The sequence below is a fragment of the Melopsittacus undulatus genome, chromosome 5 (assembly GCF_012275295.1).
Source record: "Melopsittacus undulatus isolate bMelUnd1 chromosome 5, bMelUnd1.mat.Z, whole genome shotgun sequence".
In the NCBI taxonomy this organism is placed as follows: Eukaryota; Metazoa; Chordata; class Aves; order Psittaciformes; family Psittaculidae; genus Melopsittacus; species Melopsittacus undulatus.
The window spans coordinates 83,355,793-83,375,278 of record NC_047531.1 but is presented as its reverse complement, the minus strand read 5'-3'; the positions used below and the strand labels follow the sequence as shown (position 1 = coordinate 83,375,278).

Below are 19,486 nucleotides of genomic sequence, written 5' to 3'. Positions count from 1 at the left end.
AACATTGCTTTTAGGTTCTGTGGGTGGATTATTCCATGGAAAAGAGAGATCTCAGATAAGACTGGAAGAGCTGAGGGGGTGGTGAATGTATTGTTTCTTCATACTCAACTTTGATGCAACAACAACAAAAAAACTCTCCCAAATGATAAATTGCTGTTACATTATAAATAATCTTTCATCTTCTTTGGTGGTCCACAGAGTTTATATAATTGGAAGGCTAAAACCCTTCTTTGTTGTTTCTTCCCTTTTCATTAGTACAGTAGAAGACTATAAAATTGTGCAGCCAGAAGGGGTTTAACAATTACTGAGTCAACATTTGAAAGTCTCACTCTATTTTATCATTTTATGCATGGGCTTTTTATGAGTTTTTGAGCCTTGCAAGCATTACTTAAGCGAGGTCCATTGTAATGGCGAATCTCTCACTGCCCTTTCTTTTTATTCTGTTTTTTCTTGTAACGTCCCATCAGCAAGAGCCACAGTTCCCACTCTCAAAGAAATTACAAGCTTGAGGTTATTATATTTAGGTAAGATTCAGGAGTTCTAGTTTCAGTTCCTAAAACTACCAGGCTTACTAAGGAACCTTTGGCAAGTCACATTATATGTGACTCTGGTAAACAGTTAACAATGCTGCCTTTCTTTGTGAAATTTTGTGGTTTAAATTCACTGATGAGTGCAAAACACTTGGGCAATGTGATCTGTTACACAGAAAAACCTAAGTTTAAATAGAAGGTCTCTCTGAAGAGAGCTGGAAATTCTCTTGCAGCAGTTATAGTTGTAACAGGATCTGGACTGTAACGCGGTTACATAGACAGTATGCACAGTACCTGTTTTGAAGTACCCTAGCATTAATATGCAGGAGTAGAGCCTGGACTGCAAATAATTCATCATGTGCAAACCTCTGGGCACACCTCTCACGACTGCCAGTGGTTCCTCTAAGTTCTTCCAGCTCTCTGTCATCCGTAATGCCTACCTGCCTCATTTTTTCCACATTTTGAAAGACTGAGGATTAAGATTTTGTAACACAAGCTTTCTGATGTTTATTATTGCAAGAGGCAGAGGAATTGCACAGAAAGATTACTTTTACAAAGCCTTCACTCATGTCAGATGTAGGATAAGACTTCATTTTTTGGAGAGCTAAGGAAAATACAATGTTAAATGGCTGACACCTGGCACCACCATAGTGTCTGATGATTAAAAATGTTTTTCTGTAATAAACAGAAGTGATCTTTCATTGCGGGATCATAATCTAGCGGCTGATTTGCCTAGTGCTTTAAGATTTGCATATTGACCAAGGTATGTGTTGGAATGGTTGATATTTGCTGGAGCTTGCTGACAGAAGACTTCTGCCTCATCACCAAGATCTGCATTAGATGCTGTCACATCTGAGGCCCTTCTCAACAATCTGAGATAAAAACTAGCTTATCAAAACTCAATCTATTTGAAAATGCCACCTTTAGAGTTTAGATGTGGGAATTTTTCTGCAGAGTTGGATGATAGCTGGACAAACTGCATTTGGGGAGGGAGAGGGAAAATGGAACATTAAAAAGGACAATAACAGGCAGCCATCTGTTTCTTTTTACATACTGACACTGAAGGGAACAAAGGTAGCAGGCACTCTGTCCGTCAGTATATTTGTAATTCTTAGGTGCTAGAACTGATGAGTGAGTTTCTCCTTGCAGTCCATAGTCCATAGGTAACCATGTTTGATTCTTTCCAGCTCCTCTACAAAAGCATTATTTTCACCTGGCCTTTCAATTCACGTGGAATAAGAAAAGCAGAAATGCAAAGAGATATGCTTGAATGCTCCTCCTCTGGTGTTCTGTGCTGGCTGTATCTTTGCAGGCATCAAACTGAGAGGAAAAATACTCATAGTGGGGGGAAATGGGGGTAGGGATAGGGGAGTAGAAAACTGAAGAGTAGACTGCGTCAGTAAAACTGCTAACCTTGAATTATGCAATCGGAAAAACAGCTCTTGCCAAAATACAATTCTAAGGGAGTTCAGAGAACTATCAGTGTTTGCCAAATGCCCCAGCCAAAAGGATGTCTCAAAGAGGGGGAGGAGGGATCCGTTGCCATATGCCCAGCATTCACAGTGTTCGGGAAGAATTGTGGAGTCCTTCAGGAGTGGAAGCATGTGCATGGTCCCAGGTACATACTGTGTGTTGGTACCATGATGCAACACAAGACAGGAAGTGAGGTTAGAGGGGAGCAGGCAGATATATCAGAATGTCTTTATTTCTCAAACCTTCCAAGATTTTGCTTCACGTTTGTATAGTAGTGGGAGGAGTTCTGGCAAATATTATCAGGCTGTTCTACATATGTTTTGACTCTTCTTGTTTTATGTTTCTTCTATGAAAGAGACTGCAACCAAGTTCTTGTCATTTTTAGATCAATGTTTTGTTAAACTATGACAGCTATCCATGACAGAAAGCCAAGTAACTTTTGCAGCTGACCGCAAAACTGAGTCTGACTTGCAGTGCTTAGTCATTTTTTATATATATTTTCTCTACATGACACATTCCATGTGTGTATGTGTTTTTCATTGTTCTTTTCAATATAATTAGAACATTGCTAAGAGCTGTGGTAAAAATTAATCTTCTCCAGCAGATTATTTTCTTTGATTAATAAAGTCTTAGAAACTTCTCCTCACATTGTGGCTATTGATGAAACCCTTCTGTTTATAGTTTGAACAATTGGGCTATTGTGGGATTGATTGCTCTCTACAGCATTATCTTCTCTTGTTTGCCCATTACAGTTGTAAATGATCCAGACAGTGGAGCTCTCAGTGCCCAAGGAGAGTCTCTCCTACAATCCAGTAGAAATTACTATTAAGATACTTTTTCAATCTTCTGCTGAAGTTCTTCACAGAGGAAAAAGATGTTCATAAGATGCCTTTCAGTCTTCTAGGGGGTCTTTCCATAAAAGCAGGTCTTACAACCAATTCTTTGCACCACTTCCCCAGGTTTGGACCAGCCTCACCTGTTCTTGGCAGTATTGGTCCTAATCTGCAGTTGATGCCGCTCAGTTGATTGCTCATAGGACAAATAGGATTTTATAACTTTGGGATATGGGGCAAATTTTAAATCAAGTGTTTATCACTCTGGTTATTTTTCTCACAGCTTTTAAAACCTGAAAGCACGTATAATTTCATCAGCTGAACTTTCTTCCTTATTTCTTTCTTGGCCTGGCAAGACAATTGGATGTAGAACTTGATAAAATGATAAAATAAGGTTAAGGCATAGTCCAACATAGTGTGCAGAAATATGCTACTGCCTCCTGAATTCTAGTTCTGTATCACAACTGCCTTATTAGATCGTGATGCTGAACCCAGCAAGCATGTGCTCCACCTGTTTTGACTGAACGGTGCCACAGCTTGCTACTGTTAACACAGCTAATCCAACACATCAGAGTGGTAGCAGTTGAGAATGAGTAATTTGCTGTTGAATTAATATTATGATGCTAAATAGGTGCTAGTTTTGTAGAAATTTGAAACCATTGTGGACCTCTTGTCTGAAGTTCTTAAATAGGTTCTGTAAGAGGAGGCTGGGCTAGCAATGTCAGCAGATTGACAGTTTGGTGTCAGGGAAGAAAGGATTTTGTTCCTTTTTTTCTTTGGAGCTTCCATACATATTTTTTGCATTAACTGAAAGATTGTAGGAAAAATAAAGATGCTTCCATCAAACCAAGAGCAGCAAGTCATCAAATGAATGCTTTCAAGAAAAACAAGATGGGAATAATGTATAGCCCCTTTTGAATATTTTGTAATTGTAAAAGCATTCCTGTAGGTCAGGATTGCTTACATGTGTTTAATGGGAAGAGCATAGGAACACTACTTACATATAGCCAGGCTTTTGCAGGATCTCTTTCTGCTCTCCTAATACTATTGCAGAACCTTATGAATGAGCAGGCCTTAGTCCTCCTCTTACCTGAGTGCTTATTAAACATCTCTAAACATTAACACAGAAAAGTACAACTGGCAGTTCTGACATCTTGTTTCAAAAGCAACATCATGCAGAAGTTCTTTCTAACTGCCCCTTCTCATTGCTGATTGAATTACATTGTTATTCTCTACATTCAAGTAGCAGGGAGTAAATTGTGGCTGTGTTGGAAGGGTGGTGTCCCCGCTCACCCATGTTTCAGCTGTCCAAAGAGCCACCTCCACGAGGCAGGGCAGCCCAGGAGCTCAGCACTCATCTGGCATTCCCTCACAGATTCTCATTTCTTCTAATGTGGCTTTACCTCAAAATGCAAAGCTTTGCCCAAGATGGATAGCAGCAGAGCATCTGTAGGCTTGTTAAGTCAAACTCTGATAAACGAGCCATAGTCGGTGTGTACCTTGCAGACAGCATGCTGGAGTATTCACTGACCTTAAGACTCAATCAGATCATGTTGGCAGAGTGTGGTTCTGAATGTAACTGCCTCTAACTTCAAGAGCTGCGTTTACGGCATAAAGAAAAAGCTGTTAAGCCTGTGCCCTTTGCACTCTCAGCTCTGTTTCTCTAAGAGGTTTATACATGATTCAAGAAAAGTCAGCAACAGAATAACTCCCCTCCCCCATAATATACCCAACAAGAGGAGATGTTCTATTATCTTTTAGGTTGGTGGCAGCATTTTTAACTGATTTGTGGCATAAAAAATCATTATGGAGGTGACAATAAATAGATCTTTTTCTGAGGAAAACCTGTTGATTTCCACTATATATCTGAGATCCATTTCGAAGAAGTATGAGTAGAACTTATTTCTGACTTTCTGCCTGCTGACAAGCTGCCTTGGAAATGAAAGCTGAGTTAAAACTGGTAGATCAAAGACTTTGGTAAAGCTAAATGCCTGAATAGTTCAGGTTCTTATTCAAAGCTTCTCCAAGCTTTCTGGATCTGCTGTGCCTCGTAACATTGCTGGTTACAGACAGCTCACCAGGAGCACAAAAGGGATCCACAGTGGAAATGAACGTGTAGAGTAGGAAAGTTAACCTAATGTTCCCTAAACTGTGTGAGCATATGAAGTTGAGCAGGTTAGCTTTGTTGCTAACTCTCTCAAGAAAATCTTTGTGAAATGGCTTACGTGAATTTGAACTGTTCTTTGAATTGCAGATGCGGGCACATCACATTGCAAGAAGCATTTCTGTATTCACATTGTTCTCTTTTCTGTTTTCTTCTGTAATATAACCCAGTGACATTATTAGGCTACATAGAATAGTGTAAAATCTCCAGTTGCCATGTGAAATCTGAAAGTTGTTTTTTAGTTTATTGATCTTTTACAGTCATCAGGAATGGAATAGAGCAACAAAACAGCAGTCTTTCTTTCAGGAAGGAGCTCAAAAGAATTGTTTCAACTGGAGCCACTTTATTATCATGCCATATCATGTCATTTTCTTAGCTTTGCAGAAGGCACAATGCCTAACATTTTGAAATGTTAGTATTGCTTTCTTGAAAGATTTATTTTTAAACATATGATTGTCAGGAAGATAGAATGTTTATGGGTAAAAGTCATTGGGAAAACAAAAACAGTTGGAAAATGGAACACCTTTGTATTTGTAAAGTCAAACAATTCAGGGGGAAGCGAGGTGTTTTGAAGAGAACATTGGAATTAATGGCCCTGGCATGTTGTTCTGGCAATGTCTTTAGACACCGCTGCAGCCTGACAGATTAATTGGCAGCACGCACTAGCCTGTTGCAATCCAGGGTTCATAGATAGTTCTGAGTAGATGAATGATGGATGGGGTGTTAGTTGGTTTGGGCAAAACAGTCTGGACAGGAACACAAACTGCTGCCCAAGCATCATGCTGAATTCAGGCTGACCCTTTCCCAAGGCTTGAATAAGTTTGAAGTGCAGGCATGGGTTTGTTTTTTGTTTTGTTTTTTCTTATGGGCTGTTTTCTAAAATGCTGCCTTTTTAGAAAGAAAAAGGACAGTCACCCATATCTCTGCTATTTGATTGCAGGCTGGAAGTAGAGTAAACCAATAAATACATTGCAAAAAAGCATTTATCATGTGAACTTCCAGTACAGTTTTGTAGTCACAGGGACATAAAGAGTTGAAGTATTCTTCAGATATGCAGCCAATTTTATCTTCTTAACTAAACCAGTTACGAAGTTTGCTCATCACTAGCTAATAAGCATGTTTCAAAAAAGACTTGGTGGTGTCTGCAGCCATATCCCTTCCAGAAAAAGTAGTATATGTATTTGTAAATACCTGGCTTAGTAAACTCTTCTGAGTGCATTGTTACCCAGCTTCCCTATCAACCTTCTGAATTGCCTATGAACTTTTCTGTTTCAATGTTTAATTATTTTCCTGATCCAAATCCCATAATCTTCTCCATATAGGACAAAACAACACTGGAGACCCTGACTCAGCAATTGGCAGTAAAACAGAGTGAAGATGGGAAGTTTAGCCATGCAATGATGGATTTCAACATGAGTGGAGATTCTGACGGTCAGTACAAATGGCTTATCCTTATTTCTAGGTTTGTGTGAGCATGTCAATGGGATGTTGAGGAGAATCCAAGTGCTTTGGAGGCCTGTGAGGAGTAAGAGCAGTCAGCAATAAGTGGCTATGAAACAAGGCAGGAAAAAATGATTCACTGTGTGTTGTTTAAAGTCTGGAGGTGATTTTTAGCCTTCTTTTCTGCTGGCTGCAGTTCTCAAGACTGGACCAAGAATGTATTTCTGATGGTGAAAGGAATAGAGGAGGCAAATAGATGTGGGATGAATGAGTTCACAGAGTCCATGGTTTATAGTCCTGATCATACATAGTTGTTGTACGCTCTGCACCTGTAGGAACTTTCTTGGTTTGAAGAAGCAAGTGTAATATCCATTTCTTTCTCTGCTATTGCTGTTGTAAACATCACAAAACAGGCAGATGTGTAAAGTTCATTTGTTAGTTAGAGAATTGCTTAAGAAGAAATGCCTGGCCTTGCCGTTTATCACCCCCTTCCCATCACAAAGAAGGTAGAAGATAGGTAACATAGTATGAACAGCATTCTGTAAGCAAGAAAGGAAGAAGGTAAAAGGAAAATCTACATTGGTAAGTGTTGGGTTTACATTATTAAGTACTGAAAGATGGTTTATTAAAGCTTTTTGTTGAAAAAAAAAAAACAATTGAAACTTTATCAAGAGTACACTATGTGATCCTGAATCAACAGAACTGCTGAAAACTAGACTATACAATATATGGTATTTCCTAATGCTTCAAGTAGAAAGAAGAAACACCATTAACCTATTGTCAACACTGACTCATTGGATGTGCAGCACCATAGATAGGTTACTGACTGCAGAAGAAGCTGCATCACGAAACACAAGCTGGGAATGTTTTTCTCTTTCTTTGTAGGAAGTGCAGGAGTTTCAGAGTCTAGAATTTACCGGGAATCAAGAGGACGTGGTAGCAATGAGCCCCATATCAAGCGCCCAATGAATGCATTCATGGTGTGGGCTAAAGATGAACGGAGGAAGATCCTTCAAGCCTTCCCTGACATGCACAACTCCAATATCAGCAAGATACTAGGTAAGAATGATAAAGCTTCTTTCAGTAGCTAAACTAAACAAAATCTTTTGACTTAATAGGGCTGAGCACCTGACACAGCAGAATTACTGTCTCTAAAATATCCATTTTGCTACTTAATGGCTGCACCTAGGACAACAGTTACACAAGCTTCCACTGTGCTGCCCAGCAGTATACATTAACGATAACCTGAAATGTTCCTGTCTTTGTAATTACTGAGATTGTGGTGGTAGTTTTGGTATGAAAACATGAACTGAATAGACAAAACCAGTTCATTTCATTAGGGTGTTGAACAAGCATGAAATGACTGCTGTTGTTTACTTGCCCACATGCTTCATCTAACTAGATTCAATTGGGTAGCACACCACAGTATTTGATTTCTGCCATAGCAGTTTCTGTTCAAATCAGTGGTCATAGAGAAAAGATCCTAAAATCACACTTGTAGAATGGTTTGGGTTGGAAGGGACCTTAGTGATCATCTAGTTCCAACTCCCCTGCCATGGGAAGTGATATCTTCCACTAGACCAGGTTGCTCAAAACCATATCCAGCCTGGCCTTGAGCACTTCCAGGGATAGGCATCCACAACTTCCCTGGGCAACCTGTTCCAGTGTCTCACCACCCTCACAGTAAAGAATTTATTCCTGGTATGTGATCTAAATCTACACTCTTTCAGGTTAAAGCCATTACTCCTTGTCCTATTCTTACATGCCCTTATAAGAAGTCCCTCTCCAGATTTCTTCTAGGCCCCTTTAAGTACTGGGAGGCTGCTCTAAGGTCTCCCTAGAGCCTTCTCCAGGCTGAACAGCCCCAACTCTCAGCCTGTCCTCCTAGGAGAGGTGCTCCGGACCTCTGAGCATCTTTGTGGCCTCCTCTGGACTCACTCCATGTCCTTCCAAGAAGGTCCATGTCTTTCTTGTGTTAGGGGCCTCGGAGCTGGATGCAGTACTTCAGGTGGGATCTCACAAGAGCGGAGGTCATGCTGCTTTTTATGCAGCCCAGCATACTATTGGCTTTCTGAGCTGCAAGCACACGTGTCTGGGTCACATTGAGCTTCTCATCAACCAACAGCCCTAGGTCCTCAGAGCTGCTCTCTATCCAGTCTCTTCCCAGCCTGTAGCTGTGCTTGGGATTGCCCTGACCCATGTGCAGGACCTTCACTTGGCCTTCTTGAACCTCATGAGGTTCACACAAGGCCTACTTCTCCACCCTGACAAGGTCCCTGCGGATGGCATCCCTTCCCTCCAGTGTGTTGGCTGCACCACACAGCTTGTTGTCATTGGCAAACTTACTGAGGGTGCATCAAGTCTGTGTTGCCAACAAAAGATGTTAAATAGTAACGATCCCAGTACCAGCCCTTGAGGAACACCACTTGTCATTGGTCTCCACTTGGCTATTGAGGCATTGACTGCAATTCTTTGGAGTACAACCGTTCAGCCAGTTCCATTTAGAGACAAGGATGCTGTGCAGGATGGTGTCAAATGCCTTGCACAAGTCCAGGTAGAATGTATCAGTTGCTCTTCCCTTATCCACCAACCTTTAATCCCATCATAGAAGGCCACCAGATTTGTCAGGCACAATTTGCCCTTATTGAAGCCATGCTGTCACCAATCACTTCCTTATTTTCCTGTGCCTTAGTATGATTTCCAGGAGGATCTCTTCCCTGATATTGCCAGGCACTGAGGTGAGACTGACTGGCCTGTAGTTTCCTGGGTCTTCCTTTTTCCCATTTTCAAAAAAGGGGCTTATGTTTCCCATTTTTCAGTCATCACAAAGTTGACCTGACTGCCACATCTTCTCAAATATGCACAGTAGCATAGCAACTTCATCCAACGGTTCCCTCAGGACCCATGGATGCATCTCATTAGGTCCCATATACTTGTGCACCTTCAGATTCCTTAGATGATCTTGAAACTGAGCCTCTCCTAACGGTGGTCAGTTCTTCATTCTTCACTATTCTAAAAAGAATCTTGAAATCAGAAAAAGAAACATCATTTTCATATCCTCTGCTCTTCACATCCCAAGCAATATTTGTCATTAACATAATCTACTGAATTTCATGCCATGGTCTTCCAAATTTTCCTATTTGCTCAGATTCTCAGGACCACATTCCATCCCAGGTTACTCCTCTGTGATGTGCTGAATGATACAGGTGGTGAATAATGAGGATCTATGAGGCCAATGAATTACTGTTCTGCCGGAAAGGAAAAGAATGATCTGTTACCAAATTGGAGATGTTGCATTTTTACTGATAAAGGCTGCATTACAGGAGCTAAGCATCCCTCAGGCCAGTGGGTAAATGCTTAAACAGGGGACATGTTTACTTGGGCTGCAGGTCTCAGTTTTGCTGACAGCTCGAGAGATGTAGTGCAATTGTAATGGCAGCGTTAACAGGCTGCAGGGCTGGTAAATTGTGCAGAGTTTAAGCTGGTCAGAAGTTTGAAGTTTAGCTTGATTAGAATGGTATCATGAAAAGTTAGCAGGGGGCAAGTGGAAATGAGATAAATTGGTCGGAGAGGCAGAATGTATTGGCTGTGGATGGCAGATGTGACAATATTAACCCATGATTAAAAGGGTGGTATGAGATTATTAGATTAGTTATGGGAACAGGATTAGAAAGCTAAATTGGTTATGTTGATGGTAAAATAACCTTATACAGGTTAAAAGGGATTATACTGGTCAGAGGTGTATGATATGATTAGACTGAGGACAGGGCAGTAATAGTTTTGGTCTGTTTCTAAATTGAGAGGAGACCTGGTTAAACCTGTTTTTCAATAATCAGCTTCAGAAATCTACAAGATCATTCTGAATGGCCCTTTTGATATAGAAAGTACAAAGAGAGCTTGATGTTTTCCTTCTTAACTGATTGTTTTGGATAACAACCTCCGACAGCACGCTGCTAATTCATTCTGCATAAAACAGGCGCTTGAGCTGGGCTGACATTTTACGCAGTCTCTGGGGATCCTGGTTGACATTTTAAAGGGCTTCTAAGCATTTTATAATACCCTAAAATCTGGTTTTAATAAGCCATTCTGCTGAAATTGTTAACATAAGGAATCACCTTTTACTATTTGGCGCTAGATCAGGGAGATATGGGGACATCTTTTTCTGATTAGATATACAGTAGTTGGAGTAAAATGTGCAAATTCATTACAGATCTTGTTGAGGTGACAGACAGTATAGCTGACTCCAAACTCTTTCTGTTTTGCTGCCAGATATGGGGAAAAGCAAGGTTTGAGGCAGTAAGAGATGATGTTTCTATTTCTTCCTAGCATCGCATTTAAGTTTTTTATTCCACCTATGCAATGGAGAGGGATGTCCTGACATCTTTCTTGACAGGAACGTTACAAAGGTCTTCCCTCAATTGCAAAAGGCCAGTCTTTTGAAGTCAGCAGGGAGCTTTCTGTTAACTGGCATAGGGTGAGCAACTAGAAGCTTACTGTTACCCAGGTATTAGGGTCACCTTATTTGAAAGCCACAATTTTCCCTTACCGGTTTTTTAGCAGCACTGCTACACACTGAGGTCAGGGAACTCTTTGTCATGGAGAGCAGCTTAGATAGAGTTGTCACCACTCAAGGGACATTTTCATAGTAAAATGAGAGGAGGTGCCCTTCCCAGCACTAAAATTCTCTAGGGATTATGTTTGACACTGTGGTATTATGTTTTGAGCATAAAAATTAGATACATGGATTTGTCACTAAATTCATCTGTGCATACGTTTGTCATCCATCTGTTCATTGCAACTTAAACTTGTGGATAATGATTTTTTTTTAGTAAATTGTTAAAAAAGTGCTAAAATGGGTCTGCTGGACCCTATCAATTTAATAATGCATTGTTTAGATATTTTTGTAAATATTTTAATTAACTTCACTAACGAATCTGCATAAAGAAATTAGGAAAAGATGAATTTAGATACTGCTTTTAGACATTCTCTCATGGATGTGTCAGTGTGTCAGTAAAAACCTATGCGCGTACCTATATATTATAAAAGTGTTTGTGTTTTAAATTAAAAATCCACTTGATTCAGGTACACAGATAGAAAAATGTCAGTCTAATGGACTAAAAGGCAATATTACAAGCAGCTGAAAATTCTTGTCAGAGAAATCTGACTTAAAATCATCCGTGAGCAGAGCTTTTAACACCATCTAACGCATGCAAGTGCTGGGGCACACCTAGGGACATCTCTTTTCTGCTTTGTACTTCTAGCTGGCTGTGTTCACAGTCATTGTGTAGGCATTTGAAGGCAGGAGCCCTGTTGGGTGCTGCAGTGCTGCAAAGTGTTATAATTTTCTCATTTATTGTATTTTCTAAATACTTCAGCCACCAGATCAGGGAGAACTGTGCAGGAATCCTGCTTGTCATTTTGTATGCGCCTAGGGAGGAGAATGGGTTCCTGTTTTCATAGTCAAGGAGAAAAGCCTTGCGTGCTTGACCCACTCAAATCTTTCTAACACAGATGGTGAGCAGAAAGCTCACCCAAGAGTGTAAATCTTGCCTTAAAAAGAAAGATTTGTCAAGATTCTTCAATCGCACCTTGTTTGGGTTTGGGCTTGGCACTGTGCATAGGTACCCATGACTGTCTGTGTGTGTGTTTATAGACACAGAAAACAATGGCACATAAAGTATTACCTTTGTCCAAACAAAAGGTATTTTTAATGAGTTTCTTTATGTTGATTGACAATACTCATTCATAGCTTAGCTTGCCTATGGGTACACATCCAAAGATCAGAGTTATATATTCTTCAAACTTTCAAACTTTCAAATTAAGACCAGAGAGCTGCTTGAATTCTGAATATTACTAAGAAAACAAGTGAGAATTATGAACTGTGAAAACCAAAGGTTTTATCATCAGAAATGTGCCCTTTTTTAAAATGTAGTTTGACAGCATTGTTTGTTTCATTATTTATGATACTTCAAAACATACTAGTAAATTGTATTTAGTATATTTTGTACAAATGGTAAAGTCAGAGTAAGAGGAGGTATCAGTGCAGAAGGCAGCTATTAAAAAATCGCTAGGAAGAGAGGTGAGACTGCCAGGATTTTTGTTGTATTGAGTTTGCAGCTTAGGAAGGGAAAACATAACAAATTACATTTATGTATAAATATTGTATGTGTAGCTGTATGTACGAATACTGTGCCTCAAAATTTCATGTTCCGTGGCCTTGATCCTGCAAAGACTTGCGTGTTTCCCTAATTTCACCCACTATTTACAGATCTTTTCACATGAGGGAGTAGGAATATTCTTGCCCACATCTGACTGTAGGGTTGCAGCAAGTGCACTAGCACAGTGAAAGAGGAATTGTGGTGGGACAGAGCATTTTCATGGCAATTTTGCAACAAGTGATTTTAATGTCTACCTTTCTGTCTGTCCATCTGTCTCAAAGTATATCCGAGTTCCTACATTGGCAGGTTCTCTTACAGCATGTAAAGCAAATGCCAAGATTTGTTTAAAGACTGAGATTTTCAACTTTATTATTCACAAACAACACTGGATTCATCAGCCAGAAGTGGGACTAATGTTTAATTAAGTCACTGGGGATACAGCAGGTCTGTAGAGGACTATAGATTTAGACTAACTTTAAGATTTTCTTCATATGCTAAAATGCCAGTGTGCCTATGACTGCAAGGTAGAATTTGAAGGTAAACCTACATCTGGGCATCTTCAGTAGAGCTTATATGCTTTATACTCTGAATTCTTAACACTGTTCAACACAGGCCCTATCTGTGTTTCCATCTATTGAATCATTAATAGGTATTAAGTGTTTTGGCAGTCTCCACATGTTTATCATTGCATGTTACGTGTTATAAGCATCATGAAAAATGGTGGGTTTGACTCCAAAGTAATGTTTTCTCAAAATGGATGTCCATTGCTCCTCTTCAGAACGAAGGCACCATTGTTCACGAATGGATTATCTCTAGGTATGAGGTCAGGCTGTAGCAGCCTGTTAGCCCTTCACTGCAAAGCCCGAACTGCAGCTTGGAGTAAAGATTCAAAGAGCAATGGGGAAAATGGTGTCAATAATCAGAATGGGCCTTTCTAGAGGGAAGCAGACTGTTTTCTTTCCTGTGACTTTTCTTTCCTTAACTGCACTCTCTATATTGCAAGTCTTAGGGGCACATTGAGCTAAGACCAGCCTGAGTAATAGCATGAGCTAAGTACAGTATGAGTAACCATAAAAACTGAAGAACAAGAGGAAGTCAAGAATGACATATGACATTATGAACCCATTAAATTGAGAAACTATTTGAACTTTTTTTCCTATGGGAAAATTTACTATTTTCCAATAAAATTTCCCTTCTAAGCCACATGTTTCAGAGCTTGGACCATTCCTGTTATTTGAAATGTATCTTGCCCTGAAGCACTTATATAGTTCATGAAAAAATAAAACAGGGTAACTGATTCAAGAAATTTTACTTTCTGCTCCCATATTATGTCCTTTAAGAAATAATAATATATAAATTTCAGGAGATATTTCAAAACAATTGTAAAGTCTTCATTATTTCCCTAGGTCAAACATCTACACTAACAAAGGGAGAGGGTTAGAAACAAGGCTGCCAGCAATGAAGCCAGAGTGCAACTCCATGGAGAGGTGTGCCTGTATCCCAGTACTCTTCTCTTCGTGACACACACTAAATCCTTTAAGATGGAGCTGGCAGTGTTCACCAGAACTTGGTCTTGAAGTTAAAACCCCACGGAGACATATGGGATAGTTTATAGCTTTTAGAGGCATTGCTTCAGGGTCTTTGCAGGCTCCTGTACCCAGCATCATAGCATTTACGATCAGCTCATATTCTGCTTCTCACAAACTTAGAAGCTAGGAAGAGTAAGCTGTAGTCACATGCCTATCCAGAGTGTCTGCCTTGGTCCAGTAACGGTGAAGCACAATGACTAGATCACAGCACATGGGAGTTTCCTTTGGAAACAGGTCCATGGCCAAAAGAAAGTGAGGAGACATAGCAAAGCAGACTCTGTGTGTCTAAGGGTCTTTGGCCATTCCACTGAAATACATTACCTTGTTCACTGAAACAAAATGTCAGGGTTTGCTCATTATCAGGATGATGGGTTTACTTCCCACTTGAAAGACATTATAGTGTAGATAAATTTCAGTAAGATCTTGAGTCAGAACTTCCAGTATCATCTCTCTCTGCCTCTTGGCCATACCAAAGAGGTTTACCAGTCAAATACAAACAAGACCTGACCCCTGTCTGGAAGCTCTGACAGATTCCCAGCCCAAAGCGATGTGACCGTAGGTATCTTGTTCTGGGTGACCTACTTGTTTCTCTGCCGTTCAGTGTTTGTGGATGAGTAGAATCCCATTTCTCATTATTCTTTTTTCCCTTCTGTGACAGGATCTCGCTGGAAAGCGATGACAAACCTAGAGAAGCAGCCATACTACGAGGAGCAGGCCCGACTCAGCAAACAGCACCTGGAGAAATACCCGGACTACAAATACAAGCCAAGACCGAAGCGCACCTGCCTTGTAGATGGCAAAAAACTACGCATTGGCGAGTACAAGGCTATCATGCGCAACAGACGCCAGGAGATGAGGCAGTATTTTAATGTTGGGTATGGGACCTTTTAAAACTACCGCTCATATCAGAAATAAAAAACAAAACCAAGCTTTTCAGGGAGAATCCTTACTTCAATGTGGTAAATGTTATATTTTATTGGCAAAACATAATATATATTGCTAACAGAATATGGATCTTATACTTTCAAACAGTGTGGTTCAGGAGGAAGTTAGGGGCAGTTAAGGACTTTTTTTGTTGCCTCTACTATGTACTCATAGTTTGGCCAACTGTCTCATTTCCACTCTGATTATGCACAGGGAAAAAAAAAACCTTAAGATTTTCCAATGAAACACAGTTATTCTAATAGAGCCTTTATACTAGTAAGTATTATGAGGTCTCAGAGAGTATATATCTGAATGAATCTATAGTACTGCCTCTTAATCTAGAAGCCACAAATACAAGTTTGCAGTCAGTATGATCTGTGGCAAATGGTTTGCAAAGGGACTGCTGAGCATACTGAACTTGAGCTGGAATATGAACTCAGCTCAATTAATTCATATCAGGCATAAAGTTGTCTGCATTGTTCATTGTGACAGCATTTGTCATGCTAGGGAGTGTCTTCCAGTACATTAAGCTAATGCTTTGTGTTGAGCATAAATTTCAAGAAGACTGGTTCTGATAAACAGCTAATAGATCAGCTTGATACGATTAGATTAAAATCTGCCTAGAAAACTAGCATGTATTTTCCTTCTGCAGAGACTCCTTGGTTTTAGTTACATCGGATCAGAATTGGAAGTAATCAAATATTCTGTGATATTCCTGTATTCACTTCAGAAAATTAAAAGCTACACAGTGCTCTTAAAAAAACAGAACTGGCAGCAAGAACCCTCAGAAATAATGGAATTTCTTTTCTGTTTCATCTGAATTTGGAATCGTTTTAATATTAACTGAGTTGCACATCTCTCTAGTTAATGGCTAGAAGGAGTAATAAAGGAGAGAATATCTGTCCAGCAACTGTTAAGTGTCATCAGACTGTGTTTTAAACAGCTATAGTGTGCATTGTTGTAATAAGCCGCTCAGCAGAGAAATTTGAGCTGCTTAACCCTGTGGTGCTGGCAGGTCCAGTGATCCCTATGGTAAGCACTGAAACAAACACAGGGAAGTCAGCCAACATTTGGCATCAAGAGATTAAAAAAGAGGAGGGGGGCCTTCTGGAAAAAGAATAGGTGGCTACAGAGCCCCCAAAACACTGCTTATCTGGTTAACATGCATGCTTCATCATGGGGAAAGAAATTAACCTTGTAACATTCTGCACATTATTTAGCTTTTCAGACAAGGTTGACATTGAAATCAAGACATTTCTAGAGATGATTTGCACTGGGGCATTAGAGCACAGAACCTGGGGTGAAATCATAGTAGAAGTTGCTGACAGTGTCGATGCCTGCAGTGGGGTCAATGTGGCAGCTACAGCACTACAGTTGTATTCCTGGTTTTAGTTCCCCATTTGCTGCATCGCTCAGTACAGGTCATTTAGGGCTATATTTCTAAGCGCCAGTCCAGCTCCTGCTTGACCACCAAATATGTGATGGTGTTTACAAGTGCAGCTCTCGGGCGTGCTGAACGTGTGTCTGAAGGCATCACAATGGGAAGGATCTGGCTTCTTTTGCAACTCCTGGACTTAATGTTTCCCTGTCTCAGTGTCCTCATCTTTTATGGTAGGGTCATGCTGAGAGCCCTAATACATTGCTTTGAGATGCTCTGGAGTGGACATCCTATAGAAGTGGAAAGACACTATTCTTAAATTATTTAATATTTGAAAAGCCCTCTGAAAAGCACCATTTAAGTGCAAAATGTTCCTATTGTTAAATATTAAAAGCAATTTAAGTGTGCTCAATCTTGTTATAGAAATGCTGACTCCAGAAAACAAAAGCCTTCCTATTGAATTAAGAATAAAATGCAAATTAGATCCGCTCCCTACTTTAAGAGCTATATCTTCAGCTGAGACAACTTCTACTTGCTTCAGAAACAGGGAAATAAGGACTGTATGCAGAGGGAAGCCTCGCTCGAATGGCAGGCAGGAAGTATCTGAAAATGCAGCAAGCAATTCCAAACAAATGTAAAGCTGTTTGGCAGAGGAAGGTCTTTCAGGATCACTGTACTGTGCAAGGCTTACTGTACAGCCAGGGCACAGGCAGGCAGGAGAACAGGGGAGGGTTTCATTCTTAATTAAGAATGTTCATCTCAAGAGACTCGGCCCTGTCTCCTGTGGCAAGGCTTTTCTGTGCAGATGGACACACCGCTGATGACATTACAATGTGCAGCATGTACTGAAGAGTATTACTGCAATGGAATTACTTCATGCAGCAAGGAAACAAAAGGAGCATGAATTTTAAACCTCTAGGCTTGTTGGGACCCTGAAGCTTCTCAGGGAAACAAACACTAGTATAACACAGCTAGTGTTCTTGAGGCAAAGGGAATTTCTATGGCCTGGAATAATTCCTCTTTCATTACTGCAGACAGATTTCCAAGGCTTAGAAGCCGTATAAAGGCATCCTGTAGAGGATTTTCTCAAATGCTCATGTTGCTTGCTTGCTTTTTATTTATTTTTAAATAATGCATGCTTCCGTTTTAAGTCTGCCTTTTTCCAGTTTTATCCATCTTCCTTCAAAGGTTCTGCTTTTCACAAATGCCGCTTGCTGTGGAAACTATCACCTTCCAGTAGGAGGCCCTTAGTGATCATCCTATAAGCCCTTCTTGGCCTCAGAAAGCCCACTGTTCCTCTCCCTAGTAATGGTCATGTCTCTGAGTGACTGTGGAGTAAACATTGCCTCTTTGGAGAGACCTACCTTGCTTTATCCTCATCCACGTGTACTTTCATACAGCACCTCCCCATTGCTGTGCAAACTAACTAGAGCTCACTGCATCTCTCCTGTTGGCAACGTGTTACTTTTATATCTAGTCCTGCCAGCAGCTTGGGTTATTTAAAAGCAAAATTTTCAACATACATGTTTTTTATGTTGGACCACATTTGAAATGATGTTTGTTTCTTGGCTAGCAGCGCATGGGACGCCCAGTTTACCCAGTAAAGAGGCTGCATCACAAGCAAGCAAGCTGGAGCAGTGTAGTTCAGGTGCAGCTAGGTTTTTACAGAGATTGGGTTTTCTTATCAGTGAAATTGGTTTGGGCTTGGTGTTCATTTCAAGGGCATCAGCTGGAGAGTCTGCAATATTGTTATAAATGTTATCATGCATGGGCCAGCTAGGCGCTTCTTCTGCATGCCCAAGAGCATATGCTATAGTCTTGCAAACTGCTGTTGTATTTGCACTCCCTTTACTCTTTCCTGTATTCAGATGTCCTTTTACTTTTTCTCTGTCACAGGCAACAAGCACAGATTCCCATTGCCACTGCGGGTGTAGTTTACCCAGGAGCCATTGCCATGGCAGGAATGCCTTCCCCACATCTGCCCTCTGAGCACTCAAGCGTGTCCAGCAGCCCGGAGCCCGGGATGCCCGTCATCCAGAGCACTTATGGCATCAAAGGTGAGGAGCCTCATATCAAGGAAGAGATGCAGACCGATGATGTCAATGGAGAAATCTACGATGAATACGATGAGGAAGAGGATGACCCTGATGCGGACTATGGCAGTGACAGTGAAAATCACATTGCGGGGCAAGCCAACTGATCAGGGTCCAAATATCTCTTGACCTACAGGACTTCAAGGAAAAAAGAAAAAATAAATAAAGCCCCACCTGGTTTATCTTTGCCAGTGGCCAAGCACATTAACTTTCTCATACACTGACTGTTACTTTAACTGTTAGTCTTAACTAGTTGGGACATCAGCTGACTAATAGACATCAGCCTGCATCAGAAGAAAAAAGGCTCAGAAGAAAGGAAACAAAGACAACGACAACAACAACAGAATGATATAAGCTATGGGTAAAATAATGCCAGTAATTCAGCTGCTATACCCAAGCACTGAAGTCTTACCCGTCGACCTTTTATTATTATTATTTTTTTTTTCAAATAAACTTTATGGCTGTTTGTTCTACAATGTTCTAGAAATTCTCACTCAGGTACACAGTGCCAACAAGTGGCTTGTGAATGTGTTTTGTTGTTTTGTGCTACAGTTTAAAGAGAAATAATTTTTTCTTTCTTTTTTTTGTTTTCTTTTTTCGTTTTGGTTTTTTTTTTTGGTAATGCACCTGACAGGAAAGAAAAAAGATAAAATTCCTTTTGTCCCCTCTGTCTCCTCCTCATCCTCCTCCTCCCTGGCAAATCTGGGTCAGAAGTGTGTGTGTGTGTGCATGCGTGCCTGTGCGCGTGGCTGGCAAGGAAGGAAGTGGGGAGTCTGTTTCTGTTAACCCCAACAAGCAATTATTTCCTTTCAAGAGAGGACTTCTCTTCATCAGTTGCACACCATACTGAGTCTTTGAGCAAGTGCCAAATTTGTACTAAAGCGCTGAACTAGTCCAATTTGCT

General features: G+C 40.5%; 1 protein-coding gene across 2 annotated transcripts in view; it reads left to right on the top strand.

Annotated features, from left to right (window-relative positions):
- Window positions 1-19,058, top strand: part of SOX5 (SRY-box transcription factor 5) — a 285,279-nt gene extending 266,221 nt beyond the window's left edge. For both annotated transcript variants that reach the window (XM_034062939.1, XM_034062938.1), the window contains exons 12-15: window positions 6,323-6,431; window positions 7,326-7,499; window positions 14,846-15,062; window positions 18,386-19,058. In XM_034062939.1, the coding sequence (XP_033918830.1) occupies window positions 6,323-6,431; window positions 7,326-7,499; window positions 14,846-15,062; window positions 18,386-18,689 (804 nt within the window). In that variant the 3' untranslated portion in view covers window positions 18,690-19,058. The remainder of the gene's footprint in view (window positions 1-6,322; window positions 6,432-7,325; window positions 7,500-14,845; window positions 15,063-18,385) is intronic.
- The last annotated feature ends 428 nt before the right edge of the window (window positions 19,059-19,486 follow it).